The following is a 20,544-nucleotide window of genomic DNA, read 5'->3' on the forward strand; positions in this document are numbered from 1 at the left end:
CTGGTCGCAACAGGGGCTCGCACAACAGCCAATGAAGGACAAGACCACAAAATAGAAAAGGGCACATAGTTGCACTTCTTGCCTGGTGATTTTGTGATCGGCCCAACCACACAAAAAGGCAGCCAAGGAGGTGGCTGAAAACATTAAAAAAGACCCGACCCGCATTTTGGTGGGAGGTGAGATGGCTTGCTTGAAAAAAATACTTTTTTTCCAGACTTTTGCGATCCACCAATATTTGGGGTTTGTACCTCTTATTTTTTTAGTCACCTCAAATTCACTCTATTTCTTTTTCACTCCTATTCTGAATTGCCAACTTTATTGCCAACAAGACCTTGTTCTTTTCTTTCTCTTTGTGCATATCAACTCACTCTTGCTTTTTCATTCTTCTTGACTCGCAAGGAAGCAAAGGCTATAATACAGAACGATAACCTTTTGCGCCGCCTTATTTTTTATTTTTTATTTTATCTGTGGAATCTTTAAGCTCGATTTTTTCTACGCCTCCAGCCAGCCAGCCAACCCGCCTAGTCTTTTCATTTTTGGGACTTCTTTGTGCTCTCTTAGCAGCCCTAATTGTGGAAATTGTAACAGCACATTAAACGGCCACAGAGAAGGCCATTATTTCATTTATTCGCCCTTTTTTTTGCCCGTCCTACCTTGTGCAGCTTGGAAAACCTAAAGTATCGCCTCCTACACTCGCTATTTAGCTGTCCTCCTGGCCAAACCCTTTTCCTTTTTTTTCTTTACTCATACACATTTTTCACTATTTGCTTCGGAATATTTTTCAACCTTTATATCTGCCACTTTTATTTTCTTGTAACGAGCAGTAGCACCTTTTCAAATTATTTATTATCCGCTACCAGGCATCTGGAGTATTTTTCTTAATATTTCTCTTAATATTTTTTATTGCTCGCAACGATCGATCCCCTTACTACACAGCGACAAGAGTAAATAATAAGCCACCTATTTTTACATCTCCTTGGGTACGGTATTAGTACATTCGCTAGTATATTAGTGCGGTGCAGTGGCCCTTCTCACCTCATATTCTACCAGCCAACGACATTCTTCTGTCTTTTTACTTCTTTTTAGTTCCCCTTCGTACTTTTCATTATTTTTTGTCAAAAGCCTGGTGCCCGTTCTATTCGCATCCCAGACACCAGAATGATTCACGTCCCAAAGACGCACACTCCAACGGCAGCAGCGGCAGCAATATCAGCGGCAGGGGTAGCACACGCACCTTCAACTGCCCAGCAGTGTCTTTCACCAGAGGAAGATTCCACTTGCTCTTCATTTTCTGACACTACCAGGTCGAGCACCCCAACTTACATCGACGACCCCAAAACTGCAGAACTTTCTATAAAGCCAGCGACGGAGCAGTCTCGCATGGGAATTGGGAATATTTCGCAGCCAACAACACGAAATAACAGCGCGCAATCGAGCCCGTACACCTTGGCAGCTGATGTCAGTGCCCACCTTCCACAACAACAGCACCAGAAGCAGCAGAAGCAGAAATCTCAAGGCAGGTCTCGTGGGCCAAAGTCTGCACCGGGAACTGCAGTCGATGGGGATATCAGTGCATCCTTGAGTTCGACACCAGTTGTTCCGCCAGCTACACGGGCACATTCAGAGTACACAAAGTCGACAGTCGACGCGGCGGCGTCCCCATTGTGCAAGAGGTCGGGCAGCACCCACGGCAACAGCACAGGTCCAAAGCCAAAGGGCACGAGCAGCGAGGGTAACAGCGGTGGCGGCAGCAATACGAAAAAGTCGGGTGGTAACAACAACCGCACAAAAGACGCCCAGCAGAAGAATGGCCAGTTCTCAGAGCAGGGCAAGGGTAATGGAGGAAAGCCCAAAGCCCAGCCGCCCAAGCAGCGCCGCCAGAACAGTAGTCGCGACGTGAACCAACAGCAGCAGCGGCAACAACAAGCACATCCCGCAACCCCGAAGCATATGCAAGCTCGGCCCGGAATGTTAGCATCTTACTCTGCCAATGACATATCGTCGTCGAGCAGCTATGGGTGGACCAAGGGTCACTCCAAGAATGTAAGCGTGCGGAGCACCGACGACGACAGAAGCACTGGCTACGGTGTGCATGACGGCGAGACCGACAGCGAAGAAGATTACGATATTGGGTTTTCGCAGGAGATGTGGGACTTGAATGTTAGCGAGCGGGTTGTTCTGCCGACGGGGCTTGAGAGGACGCTGACTGCGCAGATCCTGTTCGCTTACGAGACGCGGCTATGCCCAACTTCAGAGAGCATCGAGTTCAAGCGGGCGTATATCGATAAGTTTGCCACAATCCTGTTGACTGAGTTTCCGGACTGGAAGATTGATATACACGTGTTTGGGTCGTCGGTCAACGGATTGGGCACGTCACGCAGTGATGTCGATATTTGCCTGACTACAGAGCACAAGGAGCTGGAAAATGTGTTTGTGCTCAACAAGGTGCTGCTCAAGTACGGCATGCGGACATTTTGCATTCCCCACGCTCGTGTACCAATCGTCAAATCTTGGGATCCCAAGCTGCGCATAGCGTCAGACATCAACGTCAACAACACGATTGCCCTGCACAACACACGGATGATCCAGACATTTGTGGCGCTAGACTCACGGGTACGGCCGTTTGTAATGGCCATCAAGCATTGGTCCAAGTGCCGCGAGATTAACGACGCTGCCTCTGGTGGTACACTGTCTCCATATGCGTGGGTCAACCTGGCGATCAACTTTTTGCAGATGCGCAGCCCGCCGATTCTCCCGATTCTGCACCCGCCCATCTCACCGCAAGACGCCATGAACACTGGATACGGCACGGGTAACGTGGACCTGGAGTTTAACGACAACATCGAGCAGCTCCGTGGCTTTGGCGTGGCCAACATCGAGTCACTAGGGTATCTGCTGTACGCGTTCTTCCGCACCTACGCCTACGAGTTCGACTACCGCCATCAGGTTGTGTCGCTGCGTCAGGGCTGCTACCTGACCAAGGCGCAGAAGGGCTGGGACACGGGTCGCCCTTCACAAATCTTTTGTATTGAAGAGCCGTTTTCGACCTGGCTCAATCTGGGTCACAGCGCCAACACAACATCCGTCGAGGGCATCAGGCATGAGTGCCAGCGCGCATTCCACATTTTGCGTGACGGCGGCTCTTACGGCGAGGTGTGCGAGGTGTACAAGCGGCCGTCGCGCGCTGTGACGGCGCCGACTTTGACTATGGGCATTAGCCCGTTCGAAGACGACCATGTGGAAGCGGGTGGCAATGTTGGTGCGGCCAACCCGAATGCCCTGACCAAATGCCACGGCAAATACGCGCACTGCCAGACGCGCTCTAGCAGCTACAGCTCCGGGTACGGACAGACATCGTACGGGAATTATTACTGCATGCCGGGGACCATGGGAGCGGCAGCGAACATGAGCCGCAGAAATTCGTACGACAACACGGTCTATGGCAACGCAATGCGGAATAAAAGCAAGCAGTGGCATAACCCTCGCAACCAACATGTCACGCCCAACCAGTTCCGTGCGCAACAGCAGCACGAGCAGATGATCAAGGGCGCTCTCAATAGCCATTCGGACTCGGACAATGGGTTATCGTCATCCAATGCTTCGAAGAACCAACAGCAGTCCTTGCAGGGGGGTGTTGTCGACCAGCTGACCCATCTCTCAATCAGCTAACCAAATGATGACCGATATCTTTTTTTAAATTTCATTTCATATTTTCCATTTTATATCATCCATTTCAACTGTAAAACTGTAAAACTGTAAAAAAAACTATTAACCACCCTCTTATCAAAAATAACATCAACACCAACACCAACAACACTAACACCAACACCAACGCATGCTCAAGTATTAATTGCGAGACTTTAAAACCGCTTCTGAAAAGTTCTGGATCGTTTCCAACATTCAGCATACATAGTAACAAAAATACGAGTACAAAAAAAGATGTCTGATAATCAAGCAATTAGAATTTGATGCGCTGGACAAAAAACATTCACGCCTCGCTCAGAGAAAATAGATCTATAGATACATTTGCTCCTTTGATGAAGCTCTGCCCTGTGATAAACAACTGATGGCTATAACCGCCATGATATGTGGATAAATCAATCCGTGCTATGTCTGTGGGGATGAGTAGTCACAGTAGAGGGAGCCTCCTTAGCTTTGCGTCTGGCTGCCCCTTCTGGGTCTTTACCAAATGATGTCTCACCTTTACATTTCGTTAAAAAGTAGGAAATTAAGTGCGTAAACACAATCTCCAAGGTTACCCTACCCCACGCAGGTTGAGAATTTGTTACAGTGTAATTGATCAAACAACTTTTTTTTGTTGCTCATCACGAAAAGCAAAAAAAGGGTGAGGGGAAATGTTTTCTCTTTGTTTTTGCAAAACAATTTTTTTGTATATCTGTTTATTTGCCTACTATCCCGAACTGGAATTGAAATGAACCAATCAACGAATTCGAAAAAGCACAAGCAGCTCTTTGTCAAGGAGGGCGATGACTTTGAATACCAGAAGGGAGCGTCGACCGGTGGCGATAGTTACCGTACCAGCGTGTACCGCCACTGCGACTCTGAAATGCGCATAGTGGTCTGCCGCATCCCACGGCCTCTCTGCACACTGCACATATACGTCCCCACCGTGACGGACAATGACAAGGGTCTGCCGCACACGCTGGAGCATTTGATATTCTGCGGATCTGAGCGGTACCCGAACCGTGGCTACCTCGATGCATTGGCCAACTGTAACTTCGCCGACGGCACCAATGCATGGACAAGCTATGACCACACGTGCTACACATTGTCAGTTGCTAGTGAGCAAGCTGTAACTAATGTGCTTCCGGTGTACTTGGACCATGTGCTGCATCCGCTTTTGCGCGATGACCAGTTTGTCACTGAAGTGTACCATTATGATGCCACGGGGAAGGAGCAGGGCGTGGTGTTTAGCGAAATGGTCTCGCGCGAGCAAAGCGAAAGCGACCTCTCGAGCCACCACCTGCGCAAACTGATGTTTTCCTCGAACTCCGCCTATACCTTCGAGACTGGCGGACTCACGCCGGACATCGCCAACCTCAGCAACCAGGAGATTATCGACTACCATCGCAAGTACTACGATGTTAATAATATCACTGTTGTCATGACTGGTGCGTTTAGCGAGGACTTTGAGGAGGTTCTGCAGGGCTTGCCGGTTGATATGCTCAAGAGCAATGGCTGCAATTCGCGCGCCCCCATTGACTGCTCTGTGCCGCCGGAGGACCGGTGCCGCTTTGAGTTTGTCAAGTTCCCGTCGGCGGATGCGGACACTGGATCAATTTCGTTCGGCTGGCGTGGTCCGCAGCCAGAGGATATTGAGACACAGGCTGCGCTGGGGATCTTGATGGAGTACTTGGCCGAAAACCCGTCTAGTCCTCTTAACCAGCGCTTTGTTGAGCGGCCGGAGCCGCTGGCCAATTACGTTTACCATGATCTTGAAAGCACCATGCCCAGCACTTTGACCATTTCTTTTGGGGGTGTTCCCTATCCAAAAGCCGATTCCGAGGCCGATGAAAATCATGAGGAGGACGAGGATGAGGGCGAGGACGGCAAGTGCTCTGGAGATGAGGGCACAGGAAGTGTCCAAGAGGACGATGAGGAGGAAGACGAGAACGATAGTGACAGCCAGAATGGCGAACAGGATCCTGACATCCCGCTCTTGTTTGACGAGTGCTACTTTGAGAGACTTCTGCTTGCCGAGATCCAGCGTGTCTACGACACACATTTTGACGGTGACAGCAAAGCACTTAAAAACTCGACCGAGCGCGTGCGCCAGAAGCTGGCTGTCGACATGGAGAATAACCCCGAGTGTGTGATCCAGGATGCCATGTGCGCAGATATTATTGCTGCGCACTTCTCCCCTTCCCGCCAGGGGGGCGCCTTCAGAATCGGCAAGCGGGCAAAGATGTTTGATATCATCGATAAGCTTGGCCGCAAGCCCATGGATTACTGGCTGGACCTGCTGAAGACCTGGTTTATCGACCAGCAGCCCTACCACGTTGTCATGGTTCCAGATGCTGAGATGGGGTCGCGGCTCGAGGCGGCGCGCAAGGAGGTCGAGAAGGCGAACGAGGCAAGCATTGTTGACAAGGAGGCACACGCGCGGGCCATTGCACAGGCCATTGAGGCCAACAAGGTCGATCTGCCGGACAGTGTCAAGCAGACGATCCCGTCGCCAGACCCGTCGCTGATCATCACCCTGCCGCATACCCTGAATGTGCTCCCGCTGCCCAATGCCGCCAGCCCGGCCGCCGCCGTGCAGCTGATCGAGGTCGACTCTGAATTCCCCGAGATCAAGCTGCACATCCCAATGAACTCGCTGCCGGACTCGCTGCGCGCGTACCTGGTTCTGTTCCAAGAGCTTCTGTTGTGCAGCGATGTTATGCTTCCCGCCGGTATCGTGTACGATACAGACGCGCAACCGCTGGCCGAGCCTAAGCGTGTTGGCTATGTCACCGTTGACAACCGCCTGGCCGACATTGCCACCTCGAATGGGGCTGCAGTCGGGTACGGCAATGGTCGGTTCTCGTGCAGCTGGTTGGACGAGCTGTTCTACGTGTATATGCGCATGCCCGACGACAAGTTTGCTCTTGGCGTGCGCTGGCTGGTTCAGGTATTTATGTTTGCGGACTTTACTGCTGAGCGCATCCTTTCGGTAGCCCAGAATTTGCTCAGCGAGATTGTCGATTTGAAACGCGATGGCGAGTCAATGGCCTTTGCTGTGTCTTCTCTCTACACTACGGAGGATCGGGAGGGTGGGCCTCGCTGGGTTGCGAACCATATTAGTGTGTTTGAGCAGGAGAGTGTGCTCAAGGGGATTGTTGACAAGGTCAAGGGCGGGGATGTGAAGAGTGTTGTTTCGGTTCTCAATGGCATCCAGCGGGCGCTTATTTATGGCCAGGGTGGGTTCCTGTCGATGGGGATCCCCACGGGCAAGAGCGGACAGGCGTACATCGACGAGTTCTCGCGCGAGTGGGCTGTCTGCCTTGACAAGTACGCCGAGAGCCAGAAGGCGGAGTCAGCTGTCCCGTGTGTGGCAGATAAGGGCAGACCGCTGTTTGGCAATAACGGGTTGTTCCCTGTACCACGCGTAAACAGGTTCCCTGATATGGCATCACCTCTGCGGCTGCATTTCCCGATGGCGGCTCTGCAGTCCTCGTACGTTAACATCTGCTTCAACTGCGACCTGTACAAGGGGCCCGTTGGCAGCAGTGAGCGCAGCTTTGACGAGCAGCTGGCTGAGTTGCCTTCGATGGACTATTACGCGCTGAATATGCTCGCCTCCCTGCTGCACCGCACGGACGGCCCCCTGTACAATGCGATCCGCGGCAAGGGCTACGCATACGGGGCTTATTTCCACCCGAGCCAATGGGCGGGCATGATGTCGTTTATCTGTCCCAGGGCGGCGGATGCACCCAAGGCCATTCTTGAGATGCAGCAGCTGGTTCGGGCGCTGGAAACCGAATGGGACGAGTATGTTGGCGACTTTGAAATCAGCATGACGCGCTCGACGCTCGTATACGAGAACACTATTGCGCAGGCTACGCCCAATAATGTGGCCAACAGCTGTGTGGTAAGCAATATTAATGGGTTTGAGTCTGTTGAGCAGTTGGATCGTTGGCGCAATGCGCATATGGCGGCGGTTGGGCAGAAGGAACTGAGGCGCGTTTATGAGCTGTATTTGAGGCGCTTTTTGGACGCGGAGTACCCGATGCTCTCGGTCATTATGACGCCACTGGATACAGAGCTGCCTGTGGAGATTGGCGTGTATGAGCGTAAAATGCTGGATGAGCTGGCCACAACTGCTCTGAGATCAGTGGTCTGAAGGAGAGGAATATGTATTATTTTCTTTGGTACTACTAGAGAAAAATATAGCGTAAATATATTGAAATGTGATGGGCAAAATAAAAAATAGTATCAGAATTGAAAGGATGATTAAAAAAGAAAGGAAATGGTGTACAGCAGCGCTTACTCTCTTACACTGCTCTGGCAAAGATGGCTGGCGTGTCTGTGCGTCTGTGCGTCTGCGTATATGTGGTCATGTATTTTGTTGTCCCTTCTAGAAGGCAGTGCAAATATCCTCAATGGCCTTTTGGTACAGCGAAATGATCTGGGCGTTTGCAGACTTTGTAACAATAATAGCAGCCTGGAAATTATTCGCAACCTTGATCTCCGAGTAAAACACCGATCCGTCAATCATCTTGCTGCTCGTATAAAAGTGCGTGGCATTCCCGACCGCGCGCTGAGCAACTGTAAACACGTTGTTCATATTGAGCTTATTGCGCATATCCTCCATCGACATAAAGCGCAGGTTATGCGCGGTATGCGAGGTCTGCATGTTCTCTGGTATCGCCTTCCACATGCGCAGGAACAGACCCTGGTCGCTCTGGCCACTTTCCTCGAGCAGGATATGCAGGGAGAACTGCGTCTGAAAGTAGAACACCCCGGCGGTGCACTTTATGGCGATCTGCAGGTTGTTCAGCGGCTGCATAGGCATTGCCGGCCCGCCAGTCACCAACGGCAGAGTCACCTCAACTGAGCTCATCGGCCCGACTGTCCCGGCATTCAGAGAGGACCCAGGCATCAATCCGTAGCTGTTCTTGTTGAACTGAATTGCAAATTCGCCAATCGAAATTCCGCTCTTATTGACAAACGACATCTCCATCTGAATCTGCCCATTGCGCCGAGCAAAGGTACCGAGAATTTCCAGGCCCTGCGTCTGCTGCGCATCAAGCAGGATCCGCTGGGTCGGCACGTATGGTGCGGCGGCAGAGCCAGAGGCGGAGGCGCCTGCGGAGGTTGTGTTAAAGTTGTTCAAAAGCCCAGTGTTGTACATTTGGGCTGCCAGGTCGTCGACCTCCTTTTTCAGTGCGGCCGAGTTTGTTGAACTTGTAGCGTCAGACTGCTGCTGCTGCTGTTGTTGTTTTGCTGAAGCCGATGAGAATGGGAATTGGCCTTGAGCTCCGGGCGTAATTGGTCCTGAATTGCTGAATGGGCTGAGCGAGTTGAAGTTAAATACGGTTGATGTGGGAGAGAGAGCAGTAGCTGCGCCGAGTGAAGTGGAAAAAGCAGAGGTGCTTAAAAGGGCGGGCATGCTGGACGTAAATGACGAGGAGGAGGGTGCCATTTGCGGGGCAGCCGAGGAAACCTGTATTTGCAACTGCTGCTGCTGTTGGAACGCGTCCATCTGCGAGTTTCCATTGGCCATAAATAACGAGCCTGAATTGGCGCTGGCCGATCCAACAGGGCTGGCGTTTCCGAAAGATGTCAGGTCGAAAGACGAAGTGAACTGGCGCATCAGATCCGGCATGGGTGAGCTGCTCCCGCCGTTCATGCGCGCCAGTGGCAGTGCCGACGACGACATGCTGGCCAGAGCGTCGAGCCCAGCAGCATCAAACGCACTGTTAAGCACCTGCGAGTCTGGCACCACATTGGCCGCCTGCGCCGAGCCACTGTTGCCGCTGGCAGTCTGGCCCAGACCAGCCATGTTCATGGCAGACATTCCAAAATTGGCGTTGAACCCGACCATGCCGCCCGAGTTAATGGCAGCGCTGCCGTCGCCAGCGTACTCGTCGTCATCCATGGACATTAGGTCAATAAGCATAGTGTCGTTGCCGCGCATGGGTCCCGGGATGATATCGTTGATGTACGGGTTGCTCAGACCCGCGCCAGGCCCGCTGACGTCCAGTGTCGATGAGTTCAGGAACCCGCTGCTGCTATTGCGCGACGCCCCAAGCGACGCTGCCTCGACCGCCGGCTGCTTTGCTGTAGCCTTCGGCTGGCCCATCACGGACGAGCCCGTCCGCGGTAGCCGCGACACTGGCGGCGCGGCAATCGTCAGACGGGTCAGCGCCGGCGAAGGGCCAAGCACGCGCTTCTTGGCAAATGGAATAAACGTGCACGGTAGCTTACGGTAGATCGATGACAGCGTGCCAACCTGAAGGAGGAGTTCCTCAAGCAAAGGCATGTCAATTTTCTCGCCCTCGGCGGAGATCTCAGGCTTATCCGACAGCACCACGGCGCGCGCCATTTCGGGGTCTGTCGATAGCAGGCGCCAGTAGATGAAGCCGCGGTCGCGGATATCCGGGCTGTCAACCTGCTCTGTCGCCCACTTGAGCACCTTGGGCACAAGGTCCTGGCCGGCCGTTGGCCGCATGATGAATAGCTTGACGACGGCCGTCAGCATGGCCAGTTGCACCTCGGCCGGGTCATCGAGGAAGCTCTCCAAGAAAGTCCCCAGCACCACGTCCGAGTTATCAATGCGGTCGGCGTACTGCCCGATGATCCAGATCATGGCCGCGCGCGCCTCGGGCTCATCCAAGGTGTCTAGGTTCTCGCACAGCGTGCCGATGATGGTCTCGTATCGGTTCGGGTACTTTCTGAAGATATCGCGGATGACCACGATCGCCTCCTGCACGACGTAGTTGACCTTAGTCTGAATGAGGTCGAGTAACGCGCGCACACAGCGGTCTGCGGCCAGCTCGATCTTGATCGCAATGCGGCCGATCGACCGCACAGCCTTGCGCACAAAGTCCACGTCAATCTCGGTCGCGTACTCGGAGAGCTCAGTCAGGACCACGCGGGCGTTATCCTCGGTGGTCAGCGATAGGATAACTTCGAGCTTGGCGAGCTTAACGTAGATTGGGTCATCGTACTTGCAGAAGAAGGCGCGCAGCTGGTTTGCAGGATCGTCGGCCAGCGCTGCAGGAGCAGCTGGATGTTGCGCAGGGTAATATACTGCACCTCCGGTCCGGATGTCAGCAGGGTGACCAGGGGTGGTGACAGTTTGCGTAGGATAGGCTCCAGGGTTTCCGTCTGCGCCACGTAGTTCATCATGTACGAGATGACCTTGATAGACACCAGGACGACCCCGAGTTGCCGTGCTGCAGCCGCGGCATGATCCTCTCAATAATGGTCTCGGCATCGCCGCTCTCCTGCGGCACCACGTACATAAGCGACTCAAGGATATAGATCTGCCCCCACTCGTTGCACTCGTTCAGCGCCGTGATCAGCTTGTTAGAGATCTTCATATTGAGCTTCAGCTTGATATGTGGCGACCGCTCCGAGATCTCCGTCAGCGCTGCCACTGCATTGGCCACCACCGAGGGGTTGCTGTCGGCCAAAAGGTCCTTGAGCATATCCAGAAACTTCTCCTCCTCGACCAGCGACCGGTCAAACATGCTGAGCTTCAAGACGGCCATTGCCGCGGTCTTGCGCACATAAGGGTCACGGTCCCGCAGGCAGTGTCGCAGGGGATCGATTAGGCTCTCAATGACCCGGTCGACGTAGATATATCCCATTGTGCGAATCGCCATTGCCCGGATAAGCGGGTTCGGATCGTTGACGTCGTCCTCGAAGCCGTTGACTGCTAGGTTGGCGATCTCCGCACGGGCCCGCGCGTAGTTTATCAAAAACAGATAGACCATCTTTTTCACCTCCAGGTCGGGGATGCTCATGCATGCGATGACCTCTTGGAATAGCGGCGACATGTCGTTACCCATTGTCATGTTAGCCACGACCTTCTTCATCGCTACCTTTTTGCGCTGGCCCCGCGGATCCTTCTTGTCCGAAGTCAGCTCTGCCCTGAGGTCATGAACCTTGCCTAGAGTTTTTTGCAACTTTAGCAGGATAAAAGGTAGGCGAAATTTATGGAATGGAATGTATTAGTCTCTCATCTCTAAATGGGTTGACCTTTTTTTTTGTTGTTTATGTTTGTTTGGGAGAATTCCGCGCGATATCTTTTGTTTGATTTTTCCGCTTGTCTACTTGCCTCGCTGAAAGAATTTTGCGTCTGACATTGCCTGTGAATACCACCACTACTATTGCTGTTGCTGCTTCTGCTGCTGCTGCTGCTGCTGCTCTGTGTATGTGTGTAAGGGTGTGCGCGACACTGCCAAGTATGGAGAGAAAAGAACGTGTATAGTATGTAGACCCAGACAAATTAAATAGAAAGATAGAGAGAAGAAAAGGTAAAAAAAGTATAAAGTACAGAAAAGGACAAAAATAAAGTGAAGCGGGAATATAAGCAGGAGTATTTCGGCAGAGACATCTGTTTGTCCAGTTTCTTGCTGTCTTTTGTCTTCTATGTATGCGCAAACCAACCAAAAAATGCAGAAAGAAGCTCAAAAAGCTATAGAATTTTATTTTATTCTTTCTTGCTTAAAACTTGTAATACAGATAGGTCGTGTGACAATCCCTGTTTACATTGTGCGTAACAAGCATATGTTGCAACCCGTCTCTGCCTCCTTTTAATCGATTTTTATCTTTATTTTGTTATTAGTTGCATTTCAACTCACGCTAATTACTTCACACACATCTATTTTCCGTTTTCGCAAAAGAAATGGCATCTGCAACGCAACCCGACGTCGACCTGGTGTTCGAGGGTTTCGACACAACAAACGAGCCCGAAGACAGTCTGCACATTAACGAGCACGGCACAGCCGCCGACTACACAGACGACTACACAGACGACTACCCCAGGGAACTCCCGGACATGCAAAGCGACGAGATAATCAAAGAGGTTCTGGCCAAGGGCATCGACCTCCGGCTATACTCGCAGCAGATCGAGCAAGAGTGCAAGAGCTCGAGCATGAGCAGCTGGAGAACTACGAGCAGCATGAGTCGGCGCTCCTGGAGCTCGACTCAGAGATCAACGGCTGCGATGAGGTCCTCGAAAACATGGAGAAGCTCCTGGTCAACTTTAAATCCACCCTGGGGGCGATCAACAATGATATCCAGGCGCTGCAGAGCGACTCGTTGTCGATGAGCATGCGATTGAAGAACCGCGTGATGGCCGAGAAGCAGCTCGAGAGGGTCATTCAGGGCGTTGTCGTGCCGCCGGCCGCCGTGCGCGTCATCTGCGACAGCGAGGTCAACGAGAAGTACCTGGAGAGCCTGATCGAGGTCAACAAGCGCATCGCATACATGCGGGTGCACAGCAAGCAGAACCGCAAGCTCAGGGCGTTCCAGGAGATCCAGCCCGAGCTCGACCGCCTGTGCCTGCGCGCATCGTCCAAGATCCGCGAATTTCTGCTGACAAGATCAACGACCTGCGGTCGCTCAGCACCAACGCGCACGTCATGCAGTCGTCGGTGTTTGTAAAGTATCGATTCTTCAACCACTTCCTGATCGAGCGCCATCCGGAGGCTGCTGTCGAAGTACGAGACACGTACATTCACATTATGCGCCAATACTACCTGGACCATTTCGAGGCGTACCAGCGCGGGCTGATGCGGCTCGAGCGGACAATCGCCGACAAGGCCGATGTCATTGGCATGGAGGAGCACACGGGCAAGCTGAGTCTGTTTGGGTCGGCGAAGCCGGTTGTCCGCGACAAAACCAACGTGTTCAACCTGGGCTCGCGCGCAGCCATCTTGGACTCCAGCGACTCGCGCGCTCTCGTGCTCTCAATCGCCGGCGAGTCCGCCGAGCGCTATCCGTTCGAGACACTCTTCCGCAGCTACAACTGGCACTCGCTGATAATGCTACGACAGAGTACGAGTTCATCATGCAGTTCTTTGTCAGCCCCAAAGCGCGCCAGAAGATCACGGGCTCGGACATGGCGCGCATGGTCTTCAACCATATATTCGAGCCCAGCGTGCGCGCTGGCGAGCTCTTCGCCAAGGCTTACCTGGAGACCACGTACGATGCTTTGGGCGTTCTGCTGTGCGTCCGCATTATTTCGCAGCTGGCCGGCGACCTGCAGAGGCGCAGGGTTCCGGTGCTGGACTCATACGTCAATGCAATGAACATGCTGCTGTGGCCGCGCTTCCAGGCCATCCTGGACAGCCACATTGAGAGCGCCAGGCGCCTGGCTGCGTCGCATAGGAGCAAGCCCAAGGTGGATACTCAGCCCCCAGCCATTGTGCGGCGCTACGCCGAGCTGGCTGCCTCGCTGCTGCGCCTCAACATTGGGTATAACACCCACGTGGTGGCGCTCAGCCTCGCGCGCCTGCGCACCGAGGTTCAGGCCTACCTAACGCGCGTAGCCGAGAGCAGCGTCGATAAGCACGCGGCACTGGTGTACCTGATTAACAGCTACGATCTCCTGCTGACCGTGCTGTACGAGAACGGCTTTGGCGAGCGCGAGGAGGAAGTCAGCAGCTGGAAGAGGGAGTTTGGCTCGACCGTGCTGGCGTTTGCAGAGTCTGAGCTAGAGAAGCACTTTGGGTACCTCAAGCTGTTTGTTGTCGAGGCCGAGCAGCAATCGGATATTGGCCAGGTCAGCGCTGATGGTCTGGGCCGTGTGGTTGCTGTGTTCAATGGCGAGTGGAGGGCACAGATTGCCGCCATTAACTCGTCGATTATTCAGAGCTTTTCGAACTTTCGCACGGGTACCGAGATTCTGCATGCCGTTTTGGGCCAGCTCATCATTTACTACACGCGCTTCCACAGCCTGTACGACAAGCTGCTTGCCCGGCGCGCCAGCTCCAGCGGCATGCCGCAGCCAGTTGGCGTGCAGAACGTCATGGTGAGATTAAAAAGTACCGAAACAACTTTTAGCAATGAAGCCGAAAGGAAAAAAACCTCAACATGACCACTAGTTTATTATAACACCCCCTGTATGTAAGTTTTTTTTTAAAGCGCAATATCAGAACAAAGGAACACTGGGACACCTTTATCTGTCTGCTCTGAATTATAAACTTTTTCTTTGTTAAAAAAAAGCAAAAGGGTTAAATAAAAGGATGGAAGGGAAGAAAAATAACCTAGACTCTCTGGAGCTTCTCCTCGATGGAGGCAAACGAGACCTCATCCATATCAGTGGCCTGAATGATTTGGTGCACGCCATTAAGCGAGCTAATGAGCACGTTCTTGCTGGACGCATAAATCATCTTGGCCTTAATCTTGGCGTTGTCCGGGGACCACGTGATGAAGACAATCTTGTTGCTCAACACCTCCTTCTTCTGGAACTGTACGTCGTAGACGGCATAGCGGCACTCGGTCTCGGGCAGGTGAGCGAGGAAGTCCTCGTACATCTCCTCCTCGGTGGGCTTCTCATCAGAGTTGGACGTGTTGGTCTCATTACCCTCGGTGTGTTTTTCCTTATCAAGGTTGGACGTGTTGGTCTCGTCGTCACCCTCGATGATCTCGAGGTCCTCGGCCGTCAGCTCTGTGTTCTTCTTCAATCTGTATCTGTGCCCGACAATGATCTCGTTGTTCTGCTCGTTCATCTGGAAGATGACGTACTTGTACAAGTGACGGGTCTTGAGACCAGTGAACTTCTTCAGGCACTGGTCGTTGGTGGGGATTCCGCTGGACTACAAGATGGTGTGAATTCAAAGTGGACGGGAATGAGGAAGGCTGAGATGAGCTTCAGATGCATAAAGTGAAAGTGGAAGGGGGGTGCGCGTGTAATTGCTGCAAATAAAGAAATTTGGGTTGCGCTTCTTACCATTTTGCACGAATGAGTAGATGTATAGGTTGCTTAGAGCTGAATTGGAAATAAGCAAAGTGTTAGTATGTGCAAAACGAAAAATATAATAGAAACGAAAAAATACAAAAACAAAAATACTTTTTGAATTCAGAAACTGGCGCTGTTTTCAGGCAAAATAGTGGGCAAAAAAATGACAACCCATTTATTTTCGCTGGCCATGCCTTTTTTTTGCGTTTGACCATGCACGTCCCCTCTCCCCTCCCCTCTTTTCTTTCTGCACTTGCCTGCTCACCTGGTTGGTTGCTTGCTGATGCTTTCACCCCCACAGATTTCAAACAAGAATTCCGGCACCCAATCCAATCTGAACTAAACTGAAAACACTGCTTTTTTGTGCCTGGTTTTGCTGACAATGAAATTGAAATAAGAAAATACCGCTCAAATGTACCTCTATTTCCCCTCCGTCCTTTTTCCGTTATAGCTGAACTCCCCCAGTCCGATTATTAAAAAAGAAAAAAACTGAATTACAGGCCGACAGATATGATTGGACCATGCGCCCAAACAAAACATTTTATTTGCAAGTCGTTCTTGGTTCAATAATATCTGCAAGTTGTAAAAAGAAAAGGAAAAAATCGAAAATCAAAGCTGTCAATTTTGTCTTTGTAATTTCACTATGCTCAGTTACTTTTGAGAAAGAGCAGAAAAAAGAAACAGGGTCCTGATAAAAAAAATCGATGACGAAATAAAAAAAACCCGCACAAAAGAAAAAAAAGTATATCAATTTGAGTAAACTGAAAAATAAAAAATTAGACGTGTTCACGAGGATATGCAGAGAGGCGTGTGGTATAAATAAAAACGGTAAACCAATTTATATACAAAACTGTGTTCAAGTTATTGGCTCATTAATTTTTATTTGAGGCTCAGAAATTGAATATCTCGCAGAGAAACGTGACGGGCCAGTCAGATTTCACTTAATTTAGTTGGGTTATTACTCAGCTCACGCGTACAGTTCATTCATCTATTCCTTCTTTTTTCCTTTTTGCCTTTTTGGCTTTTTTATCTTGGAGAATTGGGTTAAAAAGAGTAAGGAAGGTTTACGCTTGCCATTTTATTTCTTTCTTTTCTTTCTTTTTCTTTTTCTTTTCTTTTACTTTTACTTTTACTTTTACTTTTACTTTTACTTTTTTGCATTGCTAAATTTTTCAATTACCCACAAAAGACTTGATATTTCAATTTGAATACTTTTATACACACACCTTCACACACTCTTACTTTAACGTACCACTATAGCAACAGAAGCATCAGGTTTTACTACTTTTTATTATTATCTTGATCAACAAAAAAACAGACACCATGAGCAGTGACAACAGCAAAAACAACAACAACAACAACGACAACGACAACGACAACGAAAACCTAGACACGGAAGACGACCTGCTGGACAACGACATTCTCGATCTCGATGCGTTCAACCAGCTACTCTCCATGGACGACGAAGACGACGAGGACCACGAGTTCAGCCGCGACATCATCAACAACTACTTTGACCAAACAAGAACAACATTCGCAGACATGGACAAGGCATTCCGCGCCAAGGATCTCTCAAAGCTCTCTTCCCTCGGACACTTTCTCAAAGGCAGCTCGGCGACCATTGGTATTAAGAAAGTACAGGAGTGCTGTAAGCATATACAATATTTGGGAAAGCTGCAGGGGGCGGAGGGAGAGGGGACGGTTGATAAAGAGGAGGCGCTAAGGTTGATTGAGTGCGAATTGAGGACGGGAAAGGAGGAGTATCAGAAGGCAGAGGAGTTTTTGCAATTCTTTTATGAGGCTGACCCTGGGGATGACGAGGACGACGATGCTTGAGTCCGGCGAGTAGGAGAGGGGAAGGAGTGATTTATGCTTTGGTGTGCTTATATGCGCACACTCATGGATCCCATTCTGGCTCCCTGCTCTTATATCCAAGAGAAAGAGACTTGCTTTTGCACTTACATCTCCCATCATCTCCCTCTTCTTTCTGTCTCTCTCATTTTTGTACACCTTAAATTTTTTTGTACAGGATTTTTTTCCTTAATCATTTTTCTTAAAGCAATTAAATTGTACCACACTCTGCTTTAATTTCTCGCTTTTTTATTTTGAGTGAATCCCGAAAAGGAGAGGATGGGGATGAAAATGCAACTAAATTCATCACGCTCTTTTTTTTGCTAAGCACTGAAACGTGAATAAAAAAGGGGGGAGGAAGCTGCTTTTTTTTGCTTGTTTCGTGCGCATGTAAACGCGTCCACTAGTTTTTTGTATTTCACAAAATATTTTTCCCTCTTTCTTATCCACTTATTTTTCTATATTTGATATTATATTTTTTATTGTAATCTCGACTTTTAGAAAAAGGAGGAAAATTTTCATTCCACTATTTTATTTCCCTTCCTCTCTATTTTTCCTTTTTCCTTTTTTATTAAAAGCGTGTTTTTGACCAAATGGGTGGACTCAGCAAATTTTTGTCGGCCGTCTGCCGCGTGAAATGCGCTCTTCTGAGCTGGAGCGTATTTTCGAGAAGCACGGAAAACTGTCGCGCTGTGATGTAAAGGTAATAAACGATGAAAATTAAAAAAAATAGAATTTAGGCGAAATTATGTGACACTAATTTGTATTTGTATATTCGTCACGCCTTATTTTTTGTTGCACGTTTATAGCGCGGTTCCAATCTTTGTAAGTACACCATATGAACAATGCCATATGAGCAACTTTTGTCCAAGACTTTGTAAAAATTTTGTTTTGTTATATATGCGCCTAAACAATTTTTTATTTTCACTTTTCCCCTCTAGGCTATGGATTCATCGAGTACCACGAGATTGAAGATGCTGAAGACGCGATTAAAGCATGCAACGGCATGTCTCTTCAGGGCGAACGCATCGTGGTGGAATTTGCCAAGGGTGCTGCCAGAAAGCGCGACGACAACACGTGCTTCCGCTGCAACCAAGAAGGTACGTGTCCTTCTCTATCCTTAAAAAATGCTCATGATTTTTTATATGGAGATTAACTCGCATAAATCTCACTTTATTTTGTTTTCCAACTGGGTTAGGTCATTGGGCCAGAGATTGCCCTGGAGGCGGAAATGTAGCTGGATCCGGCGGCCGTCGTGGCGGCCGCAGCCGCAGCCGTAGCCGCAGCCCGCGCAGGTACGTAACACACCAAGGACTGCCTACTCTATTCCACTGTCTCGGACTAGAATCCTCCGTTCAATATCATCCCGTCCATGTATAAAAAACCACTCCCGCCCTTCCCCCTCCTTATCCCCATGTGTACTTTCAAAACAAAAACAGGTCTCGTTCACGCGATCGTGGAAGCCGGCGTCAAAGAGGTGACCGCCGGGACGGCAGCCGCAGCAGAAGACATCGTTCGCGTTCGGCGTCGCCCGGCCGCAGACACAGCAGCAGAACGCGCCGTGGAGGCGACCGCAGCAGCGGTGGGGGTGACCGGGCAAGGCCGTCGCGTGGAAGCCGCCGCAGTCGCTCGCGCAGTGCGTCGCCACATCGCGGTAGCGGTGGCCGTGGAAATGGACGCCGGGGCGGAGAGCGCCGTAGTGGGCGCTCGGCGTCACCCGGAGCCCGCGGAAAGGGCTCCAAGTATACCGATAGGGATGCGCCGCAGACTTGGGACAGGAAGGAGGACAGCGCCATTGTGGACAGCGCCCATGAGGATAAGGCCGGCGGCAACGCCTTCACCCCCGACCATGAGCTGACGGCGCCAACTGGGACGCTTAATCGTAAAGGCCTCACACCCTTCCTCTTTCGCTCTTTCAAACTTGCACAGAGAAATGTTTCTTTATTCAACTCAGCCTGTCAATTTTTTATACTTATAAAGATTCGTGCTGCAAAAAAGCACTTTTTTGCCAATATCCAAAAAATAAGAAACATTGGTGCCTACGCCTGCTGGGCGACGATTGCCGAGGCCTGCATCATCATGTCCATCAGCTGCAGCTGCTCGTCAGCGCCGTCGCACAATGCCTTGTCAACCGACGCCATCAGCATAGCAATCTTGGCCTTCTGCAACGACCCCAGCTGCTGGTCCACCATGGTCAAATCATGCAGCTGCGAGAGCACGCGCGACGCCGGAAATCCCGAATAAACCAGCTCATCCACTAGCACCTGCACGGCCTTCGCAGAGCCCGCAGCCGAGCCGCCCCAAGCGGCCCTCAAGCGCACCACAATGTCCTCAGGAATGACGCCAACGAGCTCCATCACCATCCGAGCATCCAACTCCCCTCCACTATTCATGATCATCCGCGCTGCACTCTGCAAGGACATCATTGCCCGACGCAAATCGCCCTCTGCACAATCCACCAGCGCCGCCACAGCGCCTTCCGCACACCTGACGCCTTCCAGCTCCGCAACCATCTGGACCCTCTGCACAGCCAACTCACGCGGCAAACTCTTAAACCTAAACTTTGTGCATCTGCTCGCCAGCGGCTCAATAATCCGGCTAACGTAATTGCACACAAGGCAGAATCGTGTAATCCGCGTGTACTTTTCCATAATGCGCCGCAATGCTGCCTGCGCATCCGTTGTCATAGAGTCAGCCTCGTCCAGGATTATAATCTTGTAAGGGGGAGAGGGATACCGCGGATCCGCTTGGCTCACAACGGACCGTGCAAATGTCTTGATTTTCTCCCGCACTACTGAGATACCGCGCTCATCCGAGGCGTTAAGCTCGAGGACTCGGGTCTTCATTGCTTCGGCACCGTACATGTCGCGGGTCAGTGCGAGGATTGTAGAGGTTTTTCCGGTACCTGGGGGGCCGTAGAATAGGAGGTGAGGGAGGTTTTTGGTCTCGAGACTTTTGCGCAGCACTTGAACGACTTCCTCTTGCGCGGTTATGTCGTTGATGTTTTTGGGACGGTACTTCTCTACCCAGGGCGTGAGTTGGTCCTCGGGTTTGCCTTCGGGTTTGCCATCGATGGTGGTGGTGCCCTTGCCCTTGTTTACCTGTTGGTCTGCTTTTGGCCGTCCAAAGAAATCCATTGAAATGAATAAATAAAATTAAAAATTAAAAAAGGTGAATTGAATTGAATCGAGTCGAGGTGGATAATAAAAAAGGCAAAGAAACTAAAGAGACAAAATTTGATGGATAGTACTTGCTGCGCTTAAAAAAATCCA

At 50.9% G+C, this 20,544-nt stretch overlaps 7 protein-coding genes across 7 annotated transcripts; 5 read left to right on the forward strand and 2 right to left on the reverse strand.

Moving 5' to 3' along the window:
* Positions 1-2,463: 2,463 nt before the first annotated feature.
* BX661DRAFT_145068 (uncharacterized protein) lies at positions 2,464-3,129 on the forward strand (the record flags this gene model as incomplete). Its single annotated transcript, XM_051533088.1, has 1 exon — positions 2,464-3,129. A coding segment is annotated over one exon (666 nt), but the record flags the coding sequence as incomplete, so codon positions are not given.
* A 1,109-nt stretch (positions 3,130-4,238) lies between these two features.
* Positions 4,239-7,895, forward strand: BX661DRAFT_185769 (uncharacterized protein). The gene has a single exon (XM_051536867.1). It carries the CDS (start codon positions 4,433-4,435, stop codon positions 7,844-7,846), a length of 3,414 nt encoding a protein of 1,137 aa, XP_051390038.1. The 5' UTR covers positions 4,239-4,432; the 3' UTR covers positions 7,847-7,895.
* A 4,352-nt stretch (positions 7,896-12,247) lies between these two features.
* Positions 12,248-14,665, forward strand: BX661DRAFT_185771 (Sac2 family-domain-containing protein). Its single transcript, XM_051536868.1, has 4 exons — positions 12,248-12,541; positions 12,604-13,031; positions 13,085-13,421; positions 13,481-14,665. The coding sequence occupies exons 1-4, from the start codon at positions 12,362-12,364 to the stop codon at positions 14,555-14,557; spliced, it is 2,022 nt and encodes a 673-aa protein (XP_051390039.1). The 5' UTR covers positions 12,248-12,361; the 3' UTR covers positions 14,558-14,665.
* BX661DRAFT_46534 (uncharacterized protein) lies at positions 14,642-15,688 on the reverse strand. The gene is made up of 3 exons (XM_051539187.1): positions 15,413-15,688; positions 15,105-15,278; positions 14,642-15,071 (listed from the first exon to the last, which is right to left on the reverse strand). Exons 1-3 carry the CDS (start codon positions 15,413-15,415, stop codon positions 14,727-14,729), a joined length of 522 nt encoding a protein of 173 aa, XP_051390040.1. The 5' UTR covers positions 15,416-15,688; the 3' UTR covers positions 14,642-14,726.
* An 847-nt stretch (positions 15,689-16,535) lies between these two features.
* Positions 16,536-17,586, forward strand: BX661DRAFT_185775 (signal transduction histidine kinase). The gene is made up of 2 exons (XM_051536869.1): positions 16,536-16,765; positions 16,787-17,586. The coding sequence occupies exons 1-2, from the start codon at positions 16,745-16,747 to the stop codon at positions 17,255-17,257; spliced, it is 492 nt and encodes a 163-aa protein (XP_051390041.1). The 5' UTR covers positions 16,536-16,744; the 3' UTR covers positions 17,258-17,586.
* A 323-nt stretch (positions 17,587-17,909) lies between these two features.
* BX661DRAFT_199821 (uncharacterized protein) lies at positions 17,910-19,250 on the forward strand (the record flags this gene model as incomplete). Its single annotated transcript, XM_051538356.1, has 5 exons — positions 17,910-17,964; positions 18,214-18,372; positions 18,510-18,567; positions 18,736-19,154; positions 19,204-19,250. The coding sequence occupies 5 exons, from the start codon at positions 17,910-17,912 to the stop codon at positions 19,248-19,250; spliced, it is 738 nt and encodes a 245-aa protein (XP_051390042.1).
* Positions 19,251-19,311: 61 nt separating this feature from the next.
* On the reverse strand, positions 19,312-20,409 carry BX661DRAFT_194344 (putative replication factor protein; the record flags this gene model as incomplete). Its single annotated transcript, XM_051537871.1, has 1 exon — positions 19,312-20,409. The coding sequence occupies one exon, from the start codon at positions 20,407-20,409 to the stop codon at positions 19,312-19,314; it is 1,098 nt and encodes a 365-aa protein (XP_051390043.1).
* Positions 20,410-20,544: the final 135 nt, after the last annotated feature.

This window comes from Kickxella alabastrina, assembly GCF_025024165.1.
Source record: "Kickxella alabastrina strain RSA 675 chromosome Unknown BX661scaffold_19, whole genome shotgun sequence".
In the NCBI taxonomy this organism is placed as follows: Eukaryota; Fungi; Kickxellomycota; class Kickxellomycetes; order Kickxellales; family Kickxellaceae; genus Kickxella; species Kickxella alabastrina.